Source organism: Melanotaenia boesemani, chromosome 1 (genome assembly GCF_017639745.1).
Source record: "Melanotaenia boesemani isolate fMelBoe1 chromosome 1, fMelBoe1.pri, whole genome shotgun sequence".
NCBI classification, from domain to species: Eukaryota; Metazoa; Chordata; class Actinopteri; order Atheriniformes; family Melanotaeniidae; genus Melanotaenia; species Melanotaenia boesemani.
This window is the reverse complement of record NC_055682.1, coordinates 39,505,297-39,523,113: the sequence shown is the minus strand read 5'-3', so window position 1 is coordinate 39,523,113 and position 17,817 is coordinate 39,505,297. Positions and strand designations below refer to the sequence as shown.

The 17,817-nt window shown below is 38.2% G+C and overlaps 3 protein-coding genes across 7 annotated transcripts in view; 2 read left to right on the top strand and 1 right to left on the bottom strand.

The window, feature by feature from the left end:
- LOC121637631 (AP-2 complex subunit alpha-2-like) overlaps positions 1–7,058 on the top strand; it is a 48,355-nt gene extending 41,297 nt beyond the window's left edge. Inside the window, exons 21-22 of the mRNA XM_041981805.1 lie at positions 6,309–6,443; positions 6,535–7,058. Coding sequence (XP_041837739.1) covers positions 6,309–6,443; positions 6,535–6,612 — 213 coding nt within the window. The 3' untranslated portion in view covers positions 6,613–7,058. The remainder of the gene's footprint in view (positions 1–6,308; positions 6,444–6,534) is intronic.
- Positions 7,059–12,484: 5,426 nt separating this feature from the next.
- Positions 12,485–15,079, bottom strand: LOC121637277 (protein C19orf12 homolog). Of its 4 annotated transcripts, none has more exons than XM_041981343.1 (3): positions 15,031–15,079; positions 13,240–13,414; positions 12,485–13,038 (listed from the first exon to the last, which is right to left on the bottom strand). In XM_041981343.1, exons 2-3 carry the CDS (start codon positions 13,397–13,399, stop codon positions 12,773–12,775), a joined length of 426 nt encoding a protein of 141 aa, XP_041837277.1. In that variant the 5' UTR covers positions 13,400–13,414; positions 15,031–15,079; the 3' UTR covers positions 12,485–12,772. The 4 variants fall into 4 exon arrangements, with proteins under 4 accessions (XP_041837277.1, XP_041837286.1, XP_041837260.1 ...); XM_041981352.1 differs by having other exon boundaries at positions 13,240–13,417; positions 15,031–15,055; XM_041981326.1 differs by lacking the exon at positions 15,031–15,079 and adding an exon at positions 14,213–14,273.
- Positions 14,718–17,814, top strand: si:ch211-260e23.9. 2 transcript variants are annotated; one of them, XM_041981307.1, is made up of 4 exons: positions 14,718–14,844; positions 15,683–15,822; positions 15,909–16,050; positions 16,808–17,814. In XM_041981307.1, exons 2-4 carry the CDS (start codon positions 15,699–15,701, stop codon positions 17,034–17,036), a joined length of 495 nt encoding a protein of 164 aa, XP_041837241.1. In that variant the 5' UTR covers positions 14,718–14,844; positions 15,683–15,698; the 3' UTR covers positions 17,037–17,814. The 2 variants fall into 2 exon arrangements, with proteins under 2 accessions (XP_041837241.1, XP_041837250.1); XM_041981316.1 differs by having other exon boundaries at positions 14,729–14,844; positions 15,677–15,822.
- The last annotated feature ends 3 nt before the right edge of the window (positions 17,815–17,817 follow it).

Below are 17,817 nucleotides of genomic sequence, written 5' to 3'. Positions count from 1 at the left end.
TACATAGATAAAAAATAAATATACATATAAGCACAAAAAACCAGAATCAGAATGGTATAACACAGATATTTTATAGCCTGCGTAAATTGCAAATGACATATTTCTGCCTCTATCAATAAAAACTTTGTCATTGAATGATGTGGGACTCCACAAGACCAAAGAGAAGCTAGTTCACACACATTTATGGATAATGAAAAAGGAGCATAATCAGTATGGAGGACGTAAAGTGACAAAATGAATTAATTAAATATATCATCCAATAATTACTTCAACGTGTCATTAAATTATTAAAATGATAATGAAATACATAAATGTGTTATTAAATAATTAAAATGAGAATGAAATACTTAAATTTGTTATTAAATGTATCATTAATTAATTAAAATACAAATGAATATATGTAAAAACTTTTATAATTATTTCAATATTTTATTAATTATTTCTCTATTTCATTATTTTACTGTTTAATTAATTATTTATCTATTTAATTAATTATTTCACAAATTAATTAAATAGTGAAATAATGAAATAGAGAAATAATTAATGACATAGTGAAATAATTAAGTAAATAGTGAAATAATATGTTTTTACATATATTCATTTGTATTTTAATTAATTAATGATACATTTAATAACACATGTATGTATTTCATTTAGGGCTGCAACGATTAGTCGACGTTGTCGACAATAGTCGACAAGAAAAATAGTCGACAATTTAGCCGTCGACTATTGTCGGCAAAAAAAAAAAAAAAATTACCGAGTGAGACATCGTCTTCTAATCCTATCTCTGCTGAGAGTTGCACAATGCACATGTGCAAAGAGGGGGGAAAAAAGACAGAGTGAGACATCGTCTCCTTTTTTTTTTTATCTCTGCTGAGACTGCACATACTCAATAAAGTCCGCCAGGGGAAAAATATGGCAGCCAACCAGGGAGGAAAACCGCGGCAGACACATTTAAGTAATTATTGAAAGGTATATTTAATTAGTTCATTGTGTCACTTTATGTCCTCCATAAATCAGAAGTGGCAAATTCATAATTAAATTATGTTCACTGAGTAAAACTTGTAACACAGAATGATCGAACCACGAACTTGTGTGTCACACCTCACTGATGTAAGTCTAACTATCATGATAAAGTATTTTAGGAGAGGGAATCACCCCATTATCACAGTAAAAACGGCATTAAATGTTTAGCAAATAAGGAGCTTAAATCAGAAACACACCGCAATAAACCAGCAAGCAGAAACATGATCCTAAAAAAAAGACCTAACACCAGACGTAACACCAGAGAAATAATGAAGTACAGAAATAATTAATTAAATAGTGAAATAATAAAATAGAGAAATAATTAATTAAATAGTGAAATAATTATATGTTTTTACATATATTCATTTGTATTGTAATTAATTAATGATACATTTAATAACACATTTGTGTTTAATTATCATTTTCATTATTTAATAACACATTTATGTATTTCATTATCATTTTAATTATATAATGACAAATTTAAGTAATTATTGAATGATATATTTAAATAATTCATTGTGTCACTTTACGTCCTCCATAAATCAGAAGTGGCAAATTCCTAATTTAATTATATTGCCACTGAGTAATGCTTGTAACACAGAATGATCGAACCACGAACTTGTGTGTCACACCTCACTGATGTAAGTCTAACTATCATGATAAAGTATTTTAGGAGAGGGAATCACCCCATTATCACAGTAAAAACAGCATTAAATGTTTAGCAAATAAGGAGCTTAAATCAGAAACACACCGCAATAAACCAGCAAGCAGAAACATGATCCTAAAAAAAGACATAACACCAGCTAACCAGCTATCTTTGCTTCTCTTAAATATCCATCCTGGGGAGGCATTTCTTTTACTAAATATTCGATTGCTTTGGACAGTAGTGTTAAGACATTATTATTTTAGTTCACTTTAAATAATAATAATAATGATAAACTATCATTTCAATGCTGAGTATTTAACAGGTTACACGTCACATTAATCCACTTCGACCTGCTGTAAGCTAACACGGTGTAGAAAAAAGTTTCTTTTCCATTAATAAAAATCTTCAACTTACCAAGCAAAGCCACAAACACGTCCGAGAAGCTGAAGAAGGTGTCCTGGATCGAAAAGTTCGAAGTTTGCTGGATAAATCCACAAGAGTGCAAAAGTTTTTCAGTCTGCTATGAACTGGACGTGCTGTCTGTTCAGAAGCTGAGCTGAAAAGACCGAGGGTGTGTCCCAAACCGCGCACTTCTATACTTCGAACACTACATTTAAGTGCTTAGTGCGCTGACACAGAAATTTCAGTAAAAACTCAGTGCACTGAAAGTACCCGGATGCTGCCCTAAACTCGGCCAAAAATCTAGTGCGAAACGATGGACACTACACGCACTAAACGGACGCCATCTTGCTGACGTAGCGGAAGGGGAGGGACTTTCAACCAGTTTTTCAGAGCTTGCAGCCACCGACTCAGCGGTACCGATGCAGGCGGAGGGTATTTTCAACTGTTGTAAGTATGAAGATATTTGATCATAATTCTAATATAAACTGCAGCATGCATCTTATCTCTTCTATCCCTGATGACGGTTATGGATCTGATCACTTGTTGGAGGCTGCAGTAGAGTTAGCAACGTAAATGTTAACAGTTTTATAGCCGATTTCGCGGATCTAGATGGGCTATAAGTGTTAGAAATGATTAATGCTATAGGTTCCGTATGTTTATTCATGATTGCTGAACCTCCAAATTAAGCACTGCGGGGTCTCTGGCGTAAACGAAATGGTCCTTGATCTGAAAACTGATTAGGAAACACCGCTGGTTTAGAGAACCGGCCCGTTTCCATGGTACCGCTGACGAAGCCGTAGCTGATTGCAGACTCTTATCTAAAGTGATGTACAAAGTACCCATAAAGTACATAATAATGTTTGCTTTTATATAAACTTCCATTCTGTGTTCACCGTAGGTCACTGTGGCATCAAACTACCGAGCCAGCAGTGGCACTGAGGCATTTACCACCTGCGGGCTAGGACGCTGCTGTGGAGAAGAGGAGGCGGCAAGAGAGAAATGTTTTAATAAAAAGTTTAAATAAAATGTTTTCTGCATCCCTGTTTTAGCGTCTTCATTACTGCATTTCATATTTTAAATGATGATTTCTAGTATAATCGGTTTCCTGTTGCAGACGTGAACAGTATCAGTGTAAACACCAATAAAAACAAATGTATAATGTAACGTACTTTAATTCAGTTAAGATATCGTTGCTTATTTAAAAACTGTTTTAGCATAAAAGTATGACATGCAAACACGTATGTTGACGTGATTTTGGATTTTGGAAGAAAAAAAAAAGGTATAGTAACCGAGCGGCGCTGCTAAGCTGGTACGTCACTACCGGTAAGTGCAAAACGTTAGTGCTCAATTTGGATCAGGACTTACCCACAATAGTGTGCACTACAGAAGGTAGTGCTTAGTGCGCACTACACACTACCTTCCAGTGCACTCATGTAAGTGCGCGGTTTGAGACACACTCCGAGGCTCGTTTGCAGACACACAAAATGTCAGACGAAAAGTGCATCTTTCAAAAATCCGAACGTCATCCAATCAGAGTTAAGATCCTTGTCAACACAAGACCGGGAAGAATTATACCACAATGCATTGCGGTGTGAAGGTCTTAACAGTGCAAGAAAAACAACAAACAGGCTGATTAAACAAAACTCAGCAAAAAATGGATAAACAAAAAATAAATAATAACATACAATATAAGGAAATATTTTTTAGGTTGCTGTGGTGACTGCAGGTTGTCACGTGATCTGCAGCAGTGTAATATTTTAGATTACATTTTACCCCACTTTCAGGTCCTCAACTTGGACAAGTGTCTGTAGATGCTTCGAATGATGACTGCCATTTGATTATCCTAATGTATAGAAGGCAACACTATTATATCACTATATAATACCTAATACCATCCACTTTTTGTTATGTGAGCTTAATAATAATTACATCTGTAACCCTGTTTATAGTTCTAACCATAAAACTATTGTTAAATACGAACTAACACCAGGCACTGACATAAGCAGAATAACTGAATAATTAATATTTTTTTTTACAATCACATCTTTTTTTTTTTTTTTTTTTTAACTAATATTATGACTTATATCCAGCAGGACCAAGCTGTCTTTTCATTAATCCTGCTGTTGAGGCATTGTCTGTTAAAGGATGTGTGGTGTGTGTATATGTATGTACACACATGTATACACACACACACACTAAAAACTGCTGGGTTCAAAAATAACCCAATCTTAACCCTGCTGCTGGGTCAAATATGGATCGACTCGGCACTGCTTTATTTTAAATCAGCAGGAATGGGTTATGTGTTGGACCCAGCACATTGGTTAATATTTTCTACTCTAAAAATGGATTAAAATGACCTGGCTGTATAGTTATATATATATATATATATTAAAATATGGGTTATTAAACTACTAACAATGGGTTTCAAATGACCCAATATATTTATTTGAAATCTGTCTTTATAAATGGAATATAATAATAAAACACATTTCAGTCATTTACTGGAAAACAAGGCACATGATCTCAATTTGTAAAAAGTGCAGAAATACAATGGAAAAAACTAAAATGAAAAAAACATAATAGTTATTTAATATCTGGTCTTCTTCAGCTGATTTACAACACAAATGTTCTGAAACACTCATCGAATGTATTCAAAAGAGATGGGTCTTCAATGGCTGTACTATATATATATATATATATATATATGTATATATACATATATATATATATATATAAATACATATGTATATATACATCCCTTAAATCCACAACAAAACTGTGGATTTAAGGGAATGAGGAAGCTTCTATGCATCATCTATTTAATGTCATCCACTAACATTTTCTCTCTACTGAAGCAAAACTGTAATTTTTCTAGTGTCTTTGGGCTTCATACAGTAGTTTGTCTATTATTTCTCTATCAGCAGTGTCAGCTTGTCACTAATTTTCAACTTCTTATGACTGAGTGAATTGTCCATGACACTAACTGCACAATGATTTGTGATGGTTAGCTCATATCTGCAAACAAATACATGGGATCTGCACCAAAGTTGACAGTATTCATACTTGTTAGGTCCTTAACACATGAAAACACCTGTTGCCATGGAAAAAGGTTCCCTCTGGTTGGAGAGAAGTGCTGGCTTTCTACTGTTTAGGACTCAGCCACCTCCATGTACATTATTTTAAAACAATCACACAGGTACACCGTGCTGAGTTAACCCATCTATGCCTGTCCCATGAAAAAATGGTAAGAAAAGTACACATTTTTAAATATGATTTGGCCCTTTAACAAAATATAAATAATGGTATCTACCATTTATTACCATATGATATATTAAAAATAATATAATATGGTTTTCTGCTTCTGGGTATCTATTAGGGAACAGAGGACAAGTATGACATTGTGTTCAACAGGATTTTGAACAAACTTTATTCCATAAATTGAAACAAACTGTCTCAGAAACTGTATGTGACACATACGTCACGTCACGCTCTTATGGCTTGAGTTAAAAAGGGTGAATGACACGGGTGGCGGGGGCCAGGAGGCTCGGACCCGATGGATGCCGCTTGCGGCTTTAATTATTATTATTTTTCTGCCACATGTTGGCAGCAGTGTCGCCTTATTATTTGGTGTGAATGTATTTTTTTAAATGTAAGTTTTGTTTCACATATTTCAGCAGTTGAGGTTCTGATTATTAACAAACGTCTGTTTCTCTTGTGAATCCTGATTTCTTTATTTCATTTCTTCATTTTTTTGTGAGTGTGTGAGAAGTGCACATGCACTCCCAGGAATATTCATAATAAATGTGCCTGTTTATTCACTTTTGCGAACAGCTTTATTATATAACACGTGGTTTTGTTTTGCACCGTCGGTGTCGCAGTTTCTCCATATTTTGTGCGTACAGCAGGGTCAGAGTTGCCGTGGAGGAAGGGACGTTCTCCCTCTGATTTTGGTTTTATAAACCACAAAAGCTGACTATAACCAGCTTTATAAATGAGGCCTCAGGTCATTTCAAATGGTTTTCCTGTAAATAAACTGTAAGACGGCATTAAGAACAGCTGTAAATCTGTTTTGTTGGCTGAGATTTGGTGTATAAATAATGCAACAGTTGGATAAAACTTTTAAATCTGAGTTGTTATCGGTTCGACTTTAATTCAGATTTATCTTTTTTTCCTGCTTTTTCTGTATATAAATGGCATATGAGCATGTCGTGTTTGCTCTGTACTCATGCAGCTGTTGGGTTTTGGTGTCGCGTTGTTGGACGGGGTGGATCCCAATCCTGGAAACTTTGTTGGAGCTGGAGTCATTCACACTAAGAACACTCAGGTGGGCTGCCTCCTTCGGCTGGAGCCCAATGCACAAGCACAGGTAAAGCAACACACACACACACACACACAGACTCACCTCTCTGATGAACCACGTAGACTTTGTAACTCTGGAATGTTTTCTTTCTTTCCAGATGTTCCGTCTCACCCTCCGGTCCAGCAAGGAGTCTGTATCTCAGAGACTGTGTGAGCTGCTTTCAGATCAGTTTTAGATATTTTTACACCTTCACTTTCTTAGTCTCACTGTTGATTGGAAACGATGTATTGTACAAGTGTAACTGTTTTTTTTTAACTTGCTTTACCTTTAAGTGAACTGAGATGTATTTTTGCACATGGCTTTACTTACCTGGTGTTTGCACTGAGAGCACCTTGGCGCAGAGGTTGATGGTCCTGAAATTGTCTCTGCAGCCTTGCAGCTGTTTTAAATGTGTTATTCGGGTACACACGGTTGTTTCACAGCCACTCTGAACCCGTTGGCTTAAACTTTAAATCACAGAAGTACTTCAGACGATGTCGAACACGATATTCTGATGTTTCTTCCTCACTCTACTACTTAAACACATCGTCTCCGAACACTTTCTATGAAACAACTTTGTTTCCATTTTTAACATTTTAATCAACATTTTCAACATTGAAATAAAAGAAAGAAAACATAGAATCACAGAAAAAGATGTTTTTGTGTTGAATTAGGCTTTTTTAGTTCATAAGTAAGTACTGCAGTCAGTCTTTGCCTGAAAACTGTCGTCTCAAACAGAATGAAATGGAAACTCTGCCGAACTGGAACAACCTTCCTTCTTATGTGAAATACATCAGTGAGAATCCAGGAATGCCTCAGCATGGAGACCGGCTCTTATCGTATTTTTGTCCCGTTGGACTGAACCCGGCTCGGTCGGCTCCAGTAGCAATACTGACCTGAAGGAAAGAAAAACATGTTTATCTCCGGCCTCATTCATGTCCTCAGATAGTTTATAAAAGCGTCAGGGCTGGTGTAAACAGCAACTGAAGACCTTCACCGTGTGCCTTTTAGTTATCCAGCTTGTTCTGAAGATGGCAGCTAGATTTACAGAAAGCTGTTTGATACGTAACAGTAAAGTTTTATTTTTGCTACCAGTAAACCGGACAACGTGCAGCTGGAAATGACCTTCATGTGAAAGTAGAAACCCACCGATCGCTGGACCTCGTCTGAGCTCGTCTTCACTCTGCTGCTTGAAAACAGCCGTTCACAGCGATTCTGTATTTCTCATGGAATATTGTTCATTTATGTGTGAATGTACAGATCTAGCCATAATATCACTTTACATACATTTTTTTACAAAAATATAAACAACTTGTGTGTTAAATAAACAACCCTGCTTGGCTTCGATCTTCTCTTCAACAGCCAGCCCTTGTTGTTGCATCTTTCAGCTCATTTCTTAAGAATGCTGTCTATTCATACAAATATTAATATATAATAATATATATATTAGTCCTCCACGCAGTGAGCAACTCAGATTAATTTTACAGGCTGTTTTTTGTGGCTGTTTTCAGCTGCCTGCTCTGTAAAAGCTGACCAGCGTCCAGGCTTCCTTGAGGCTGGTCAGCTTTTACAGAGCAGGCAGCAGAGACGACGGAGAACCAAAACTCCCACAGATAAAAGTTCAGAGATAAATCTATGTTTTTACAACACAACACATGTTTAAGTAACTCAATGTTAATGCTTCATATTTATTTCCACATTTCTGTTAATTTCCACTGTGGAGACTTTTACATTTGATTTTTGGTTTCCGTTTGACATTTGGTGATAAGGTGGGGTTTACCAGACACCCACCACACCGTCGAGGGTAAAATAAAATAATACAGATTAAATGAAAAATATGAACACGTTAGGGAAACATGCAAATGCATGAATAGATTAATCTGGAAGTAAAATAAATAAATGAGGAAAGAAATATAAATGTGGACTTAAATTTAAAGTGATTAAAACTGATAAATGGGAAATGTAAAAACATTTATTTCCTCATATTTATCATTTTTTATTAGCAGTTTGGACATTAACATGAGAGTTACAGCAGCTTCAGTGACTGGACGAAAAAAGATAAAGTCCAGGATCCCGTGTTTTTGCCTTGTGGATGATGTGCGTTGTGGTGATGGAGTCGGGCTACATCTTTCCATCTCGCCACCATCTTAATGGTCTCTAGATCTAAATGCCAGCAGGAATCAGCCTACAGGTTCGCAGTGTCTTCAGCTCAAATGGGTCCGGCTCACGTTATCCCGCAATGAACCAAAGGTTGGTGTAAATGCAGGAGAATTACGGCTCCTAGACAACAGAGCGAAAACGTTGAGGTTTTTCCAGATTTCCTGGAGGAAAGACATCGGTACAAATGATATTACGTCTCTTGTGGCCAACCCAAAGTGCATGGTTGTTAACAGCCTGGTCCAAGATGCAGCTTTCCTCCCAGAGTCTTGACACAAATTCAAACTTTTGTAAATTTTATTTCACATAGCTTAACCTTTTCCTTTACCTTCTGGGATGGCTGAATGCCGCGGCCGTGGCTATTTGTTGCAGCTCTCTCAGACTGAGCCTGAGCCATATATAATGTGTTCTGGCCGAGTCCTGTCCTTTGATGAACGCCAGAGTTAAATGAACAACATAGAGCTTTCATTTATTTCTCTTAAATGTACTGAATGTACAAAGCCCCCAGGTTGGGAACCACAGCTCTAATATACAAACAGTTGGTGTTTTTTTCTTAAGTGGATACACGTGGACGTATTCAGGATGTTCTTCAGTTTTCTGCTCTGAGTTTTGGCTAAAGGCAGCTGAAACTTGGATATTTATCGTCTTTAATGCAGCGTTCAGTTGAAACTGCAACAATGCTGCCATTTTTTTGTGTAAGTGTGTGTGAGTGTGTGTGTGGCAGAATCTGAAAACCATTGAACACAAGACTGGTGTATTTAATTTCAATGCCATTTCATTATGCATATTTAACATGTTTGTTCTACAATTAAAAAAAAAAGAATCCCATGCAAACGAATTCAAACACATTTCTTTTTTTTCTTAAAAGAGAAATAACTTTGGTACAATATGTTGCGTGAGTGTTAAAATCTGCCAAAGTTCTGGAGTGTTGCTTTAATGAGAATCACTTAAATTCTCTACAGCTTTGTTGAAAAAGGCTCAAACCTTAATATCTGTCCAATGCACATCAGATTCATTATGTCATTCGATAACTTGCTTCTTATTATTATTATTATTATTGTGGAAGCAGTAGAATTTTCCCTCAGCGCTCCCCGCAGGTCCACTGAGAAGAGCAGAAGAAGTCCAATTTCTCATCCAGACTTATTTTTAAAATGATATTCTGTTTTGTGTTTACATCTGAGAGGCACATAAAAATGTCATATATATATATATATATATATATATATATATATATATATACAACTTTTCACATCAGATCTTTTCAACAACTTCAGACCTAAGCATACAGGCTCATTATGTATCATTCGCTCATTTAATATTCAAATCAAAATAAGAAATAAAAAAATAAATAATCAGCTTGTTTTTCATTATTCTTTTAGAAATCTAAAACAAAAAACTCAGATTTTACACTTTTGATTTTAGGTTAATATTTCAAATAAAATAGATAAACCAAACTCGGACAGAAATTGATTTTTATATTTAGTTTTATGTTTAGTTAGTTAATTTTGTGACCTGGAAGTAGCCGTTTCTGCTTTGTGTGTTTACCAAGTGGTGATATTATGTTGCATGGGCTCAGTGTAGTAGTGCAGGGCTTCCCAAACTTTTTGAGCCACGACCCCCAAGATAACACCATGGTGTTTCCGTCATGCTCGGGCCTCATTTATAAAGCTGGCCTAGAAACCGGCGTACGCCAAATATAGGCAACTTTTGGGATTTATAAAAACCAAACTTGTTCCTATCTCCACTGCGATTTGTGACCATGGCGTATAGTCTAGAAAAACGAGAAACGGCAACACCAACGGTGCAGAATAAAATCAAGGAAATGATGAGGTGGACAGCCTGCTGCCAACATCTGTTAGTAAAAGAAAATGTGAAAAGTAAGCTTCGGTCATTTATTCTGAGATCCAGCAGAGTGGGACAGACTGGAGCTTCTAGAAGTGATGCAACGCTTATGAAACACACAAGAGATGGATTTCATTCATTTATTTATTTATTCTAACACAACCCTTTTGTAATTGTCCCAAATTCCATCAAGACAATCTCCAGTTCCCGCATCTCCTTGTCCACATTGTTAATAGCAGTGATGGTGTTCCTCTACATCTGCAGGACTTCCTCTGAGGACCCAGCTGCTGTGGTGCTGGGTGGAGTCTCTGGCCTCACCCTCTCCAACCACAGCTGCAGCACCGCCCACCCAGCTGGAACACCCAGGAACTATAAAGAAATATTATTTAACACTAAATAAACTGCTACTAATCTCAGATGTATTTATATTTATTTTAGACATTAAAACAAAAGACTACATTACCGGCATCATTACTGTCATTTAGCAGACGCTTTTCTCCAAAACGATTTACTGTGGGCTGCAGCGTCCTGCCCAAGGCCCCAACTGGAAGGTGTTACAGTTCATCACTGTGGGATTCAGACCTGGATCTCCTGCATGGCAGACGGATGCTCTACTGACTGAGATATCCAGCTCATGTTTAGATCCCTTTGGCGTGTCTTCCTTCTGACACTTTACTGACGGCATCTGCCACCTGCTGCCACTATTCTGCCTTTCTGACACCAGTAGAGCCCACGCCGTGCCCACCAGTTAAACATTTTTACGTTTGTCAACGTGGTACGTCAGGATCTCTCTCACACCCCAAAAAATTCCACTTTCCCCTCCCGAGCCATCATGGAAATGATGTGATGAATATGTATTACAGGCGTCCATCTGACCATCTATAGCCACCATGTGGGCGTGGGAAGGCATTGCCTCACGTGCACCCTCTTTAGAGTTGATTCTGATTTATAAATGGAAACAGGCGTGGGACGTACGTGCGCACGCTTTTATAAATTTATAAAGTGCGCAGCATTTCCTTTCTGCGTTTCAAACGCCACCTGTAGTTTGCTTTGCTACGCACAGTTTGCTAAACGAAGCCCGTCAGCCGTTATGTAGATCACAGAAACGACTCTTTCTTCTGGTTGTTTTCTTGGCGGTGGACACGCAGTGATGCGGTGCATTACCGCCACCTACTGGTAAGTGGACCAGAAAGGCAGATGTGACCACTGAGTGGTTAATGGGTGTATCAGGTGGTCATCCAGCAGCCATCTTCTAAATGTAAGGCTTGAAAGCCGTTAGAAGCCTCATGAACAAGGAGGATAAAGTGGTTTTCCAACCTAAAACCCGTTTTACCTGTATTTTGAGGGTGCAGGCTTATATATTTTTTTTTTTAGAAAAACATTAACATATTTAAGGATAACTGTATATCCAAAATAGGTGGTTATAAAAGGAGTCATTGGGACCAAATCAGTCCCTAAGATGAATAGTGTCTGTCTTGTACATATCTCCTGTTCTATATCCTAAAGAAAATATAAAGCAAAATCCTTGCTAAGTTCATACAATTAACCTTTAAACTGAATGAGATACTGAACTGATAAAACAGAACGTACGTCTGGTCCTCAAAGGTTGCCCCAAGTGCTGTGCTGCCCGTGGACCTTAACGTCAAAAGAAACATTCTTCTATTTATTATTCCACCCTTTTTAGACCCAGTTTGTCTCAGACTGCCGAACCTCTGTCCATCTTTATACCGGAGACTCTTCCTCTCTGAATGCTCCTTTTATACCCAGTCGTATTACTGACCTGTTTCCAATTGACCTAATTAAATGTCGAATGCTCCTTCACTTGTTTTTGATTTGTACCAATTACTTTTCCATCCCTCGGTTGTCTCGTTCCAACTTTTTACAGATGAAATGGTAAAATCTCAGTTTCAACATCTGACATGTTGTTTATGTTTTATTAGGGATAAAAATATGTGGAAACCCAAGTGTGTGAAACTAAACTTACACCTGAAAACCTGCCAATTTTTTAAATAAAGTGTTCCCTTTCAAGCTTGAAAATGTTTATGGGAAACAGTGAAAAGTGACAAAGCTTCAAATGTTGATTTTATTTTAACTCCATAATCTGAGGGATATTTAAAAGCACCCTGAGAGTGAGTGGAGATCAGGAAAAAGTAGGAACAACCTCGAAGTCTCTTATACAAAACATGGTTTGTTCTGAGGTAAATATGCCAACATTAGTGAATAAATACATTTCTTCCATAAAACTTCCTACATCATTATGAAAGTGAATCACGATGTTCATAATTTTTTTCTAATTAGGCACAAAATCCTCCATATAGGGCTCTGCTTGGCTAGAAAAGTCCACGTGGAGTCAGCACTCAGTCCTGGTATCGTACCTCTGCTTTGAGTTCGTTAGTAACGTAGCGAAGCAGAGCAGCTGTGATCTGCTGCTGGAGCGTGGCGTTGCCCATGACTAAGGCTAAGAGCTGGGCTGCATCTGTCCAGTCCAGGTTTCCTAGCACACCAACAATGTCATTATAGAGCTTCTGTTTCTGGCTTGGTGGTAACTCCATCAGGATCTCAGGCAGCGGTCTGAACTGACCGCTGGTCATCCAGCTGCCCAAGAGACCACCCAATGTTCCACCTGATGGAGACACACATAAACAAAAGATAAGTTTTTTGTATAGATAGTAAAGAAATGCTTCAGTCTGGGAATTTTTGAGGGCAGTTAAGTATGAAAACAGTCAACCGCGCCTTTCATATGACTGCATATGTGATTACAGGATAACACAGATGTTTGTTTTCCATCAAGGATAGTTTGGGGGTGGCTGATCGGCAACCTTACCAACAGCAATCCCTGCAGGTCCACCGAGAAGCCCGCCTACAAAGGCAGCTCCTCCCACCACCACTGCTCCTTTAGTGGAGTTCTTCACAGCCACCTTGATCTGATCATGAGCCGACAGTTCACAGCACAGACGCATGATGTCATCCATCCTCGGAGCCATTGCTGTGTCGAGTCCCTGCTGAGGCAGTCAGTTGGTAGATTATTTCTCCCTTTTCACATTACTCTTACATTATACATGGTTAGAAAGCAGGATCAGCCTTAAAGTAGAACATGTAAAGATGCTTTTGTGGAACAAGCAACATGTAAAAAATCCTGGCAGATTAACTCAAAATCCTGATATAATTTTGAGATCACATAGATTAACATTACGTCACATTTTGACATAAATAAAAATTCTGAGAAAATAACTCAGCTTATTGTGAAATTTTCACAGAATTTAGTAATACTAAAGATATTTAAAATACAAATGCAGAATTTAGCTTTACATCATGATGAAAATGTCTTTTAACCTATTTTAATCACAGCAGCAGAAATGTGCTTCCATAACTAGAAATTAAACAAGTATCAAGAAAAACTAAACGGTTTAAATGGCCATACGTGGTCAGTCAGGTCACTGAAGTGAAACTACACAGGTTACTTTCTTTTTTAAAATGTGTTCAATAACATAAATAACCTTAATAAAACACTTCTAAATGAGTTTTAACACTGTTGCTAAAATTCCAGTCCAGTTTTACGCGACATTAATGCTCGTTACACGTTGAAACTTTAAAACTTTTAGGCTTAATAAGAAACTTTCTACTGAAATCTCGCGCGAAAACACACTACGAAGACCGAGGAGACTTTAGGCGCTTTGCAGTTTAACTTCTTCTTCTACGAAAACAAGAAACAATAAACAGCTGAAACGGTTACATAGTTAACACGAGTGCCGTTTAAACATAACTATATTTTATTACAAGAAGGCCATATTTATTACCTTCACTCCTGCCCTGAATGTGTGAAATACAGATGTGTTTTTGAACTTCCTGCTTTCGACAAATATGAGTAGGCTAATGTAATCAAGACAAGATGTTCCTTTTCAATGAAATTTGATCTGTGGAAAATTCTAAATATACGGACACGTAATTTTGTCATTTAATTTAAATATATTTAGTTGTTGGTAACAGGGAAAGGTGATTAATTACATTGGCGAATAAAAATAAATCTATTTCTGTAGTTCTATACGTTTGGTCTGTTATTAGGAAGCGCAACGTCCTTTTGTACGCATGCGCGCAACGATGCCGCTGGCTAAAAATACAAATATTTGGATTTAAAGACAGTAGTCTCTAAATATACAGAAAATGTATAGATGTAATAAAACAGATATATTAATAACGAGTACCCATTTATTTTCTCTCAAGTGTAGATAAACATTTTCATCCGCGTTTTTAAATTCGTTGACATATGACGTAGGCGCGTCACTCCGCCTCATTGGGTAAGATCGAGTGACGTAACCGGCCACAGGGACCACCTCTTCTCGCTGATAAACAACTTTTTGATCATAACAGTCTCGGAAGAACAAGACAGCAGGTTCCTTTCCGTGCGTGAAAAACATTATTTCTTTGTCAGGTAAGTCGATATATGATCCGTTTTCATCTCTTAATAATTTTCGCTGTTTTCCGCCTTTTAACGAACCCGCCTTTTGTTCTCTCGCTCCGTGTGTTTACTATCAACATCTGACAGGTTTGTTTATGTATGGGACAGAATGTGTTATTGTCTCATAGCAGGAATACATTTTCAGCATTAAACACTCACCCGGACCTGTGAACACCTGTGGATCTGCGTCAGTGCGGGTGGGAAAATGTGTACTTTAGTCTGTGTGTTTATTGGGAGGACTCTGGTGTAATCAGATCCCAGATCAAGTCTGACTGGATGGCATGAAGGCATCCAGACGGTGGGAGTCACAGGTCCATTTGTGCATCTGTTTATGTGAACGGAGTGTACAGGCTGTACCAGTGCATGAAATAAATCCTACATGTGTGCTGATGGAGAAGGGCGACTCTGTGTCTCGTGAGCTACATTTTACCATCACATGACAACATAATCTATCTGTTTTACTAACTTTAAATAGGCCAATGCATTACAAATATTCCAAATTGTGGAGACCAAAATATATTTTCTCCAAACTGTTGTGGGAACATAATACCAGAGATAACAACAATATCAACAAAATAAGACAATCCAGTTGGGGCTAAACCAACCACACTGTGAAGTTCCTGTTGAAGAAATGTGGAGCAACATCATATATTGCTGTTATCAGTGGTATTTCATCATCTTGTACGATGTCTGAGCAACAACTGCTGAGCTAGTATAGAGAAAGTTTGCTTGCCTAAATGCACAAACCTGGAGCAGGTTCAGATGGAGGAGAAAACCTGCAGTTCACCTGCTCACTGTTGTTAAGTTACAGATCTAACAGCTTAAAGATGATCGGGAAGATTCTTTCTCAGCTGCTGTGGAATCCTGGTGAGGACTCTGAAGCAGCAGACGACACTTATAACAAGCTGATGGAGTTTGAGGAGGAGGACTGGGTCATTGTTAATCTCCCAGGTGAGTGTGAAACCTACAGATGATTAAATTTGAAGCATTCTGGGTTAGAATAAGTTGATCAAACTGATCTGTTTGAACGGGAACAGAGAACGGACCTCTGTCAGCCCCCAGTGTGGACCCTCTGGAGAACCTGCTGATCGAGCACCCCAGTATGTCCGTCTACCAGATGAGATGCCGAATGGGAGAAGCAGAGGAGGAGGAGGATGAAGATGACCAAGATACATCCAGGTTACTTTTTGCACACACTCTTATATAAACACACTTAAGATTTTGACACGATTGGTTTACAGTACTAATCCATGAATAAAAAACTCATCACCATGCCATGGATCTACATTTTACCTTCCACTTTCATTCCAAGCCGATAGTAGTTAATGCAAACTCACACACCCTCCTCAGAACCTTAATGTGTGCTTACTGCTGCCACCTGGTGGTGGGATGATGTAAGGATGCCTGAGGTAAACCGATACTAAACAGATCAATCACTTAAACTGATACTGAAACAATGCAATAATGTTTTCACTCAGGGCATTAAAGCGCGCAGACCTTGCAAACTGGAGCCAGCTCTACATTCCTTAAAGCCATCTGTCTCCTTGGATAAAAATAGCCTGCAGAGCAGGAGTCGCTGGTCCGCCTGCTCTCGGCTCTGCCATTGGTGTTAAAAGTCACAGCCTGATAATAAACTGTCTGATGCAGGCGGCAGTAAGCTCGGGACGCCTTTGTTCTGCTGGACCTAATGACACTTTGATGGCTTTGGTGAGAGCAGAAATGCCCTTGTGTTATGAAAATTGGACAAAATACTTTTAACTCAATGCTGCTATAACTGGAACCTCAGGTTTGAGGCCAAACATGGACCACCCGAAGCCACGTAGAAGGGTCCTCACATTTTTAAATAAAAAGGAGCCGTAGAGCTATGAGCAGTATCTCTCAGATTGTATTGTGGTTATACTTCATCTGCTTACACACTTCCTTTGTGTCTGTCCAGGCCAGTGGCAGTGAGGCGGCACATCTCCTGGCACCTTGCTGCATGGGGGGTCCCTCTGCCATGCAACGTCCAGCTACTGGCCGTCCAGAGGGCCAGGATCCAGGCTGAGAGGAAGAAGCTGAGTAGCAGCGCTCTCCACAGACAGAACCTGGCTAAAGCACGATTCACTCCGGGGGAAAAACGTTATGGCCACTTCAAGCAGCCTTGCCAGCGCCTGTACAACTACTGATCTGGCTTCTTTCTTTTTAACCAGCCACTACCACCGCCCAGGAAGCAGCACTGTGCTGTTGCACTGAATTACTCAGGTGTTCCATCATTTCACCTCGCTCCGCTCTGCACCTCCACCAAAGCGAGGCATGCGAGTCGCCATCTCCTGTGCAATATAACGATCAAACATCAGGAAATTAAAGGACAAAACTTTGTTTTAAAACTTGAATTCAGGCAGCGTGTACTGCAAGCATGTTCAAAACCACTGAAAATATCTCTTCACCACAACTCACACAGGCAGCCTTTAAGTACTGAAACCAGTAAAGAAATAAATGTACAAATGGTAAAAGTGAGTTACGTGTTATAAATATTGATCATGTAAACCTTAAATAAGAAGAGTTGTTTGTTTAATGTGATAAAATTGGAGTAGAGTAGAAATATGTGTAGAATAGAGACATTTGAGGTTGAAGTTAGTTTTTACTGATACAGTTTATGAAAATGTTCCAGAATTATAAAGTGGGAACCAGTATAAAGCTTTACTCTAAACTATGATGCATGTTGGTTATTTGGTATAAGAACGGGTTCTTTTGCTTGAGTCTGCAGCTTAGCTTCGTTCAGCCACCGGTCCAGTGTTCATGCTGTATGAAAACAAAGATGCTCTGTACATTTCTACTGATAAAAGGAATAAATACTTTTGTACTTTACAGCAAATACTCACTTTTTCATGTGAATTGACATGTTTTATATTTCTGTGTGTTTATAAAATGCACAAAAAACATGAATAAAATGTGTTTTCTTAAGCT

What these genes read in the sequence shown, in the direction of transcription:
- LOC121637277 (XM_041981343.1), bottom strand. Translation starts at nt 13,399, where the DNA reads ATGGCTCCGAGGATGGATGACATCATGCGTCTGTGCTGTGAACTGTCG. An exon ending in ACCTGCAGGGATTGCTGTTG is followed by an intron (nt 13,039 to 13,239) that starts GTAAGGTTGCCG and finishes TGTCTCCATCAG; the next exon opens with GTGGAACATTGGGTGGTCTC.
- si:ch211-260e23.9 (XM_041981307.1), top strand. Translation starts at nt 15,699, where the DNA reads ATGATCGGGAAGATTCTTTCTCAGCTGCTGTGGAATCCTGGTGAGGAC. An exon ending in GGTCATTGTTAATCTCCCAG is followed by an intron (nt 15,823 to 15,908) that starts GTGAGTGTGAAA and finishes GAACGGGAACAG; the next exon opens with AGAACGGACCTCTGTCAGCC. An exon ending in GATGACCAAGATACATCCAG is followed by an intron (nt 16,051 to 16,807) that starts GTTACTTTTTGC and finishes GTGTCTGTCCAG; the next exon opens with GCCAGTGGCAGTGAGGCGGC.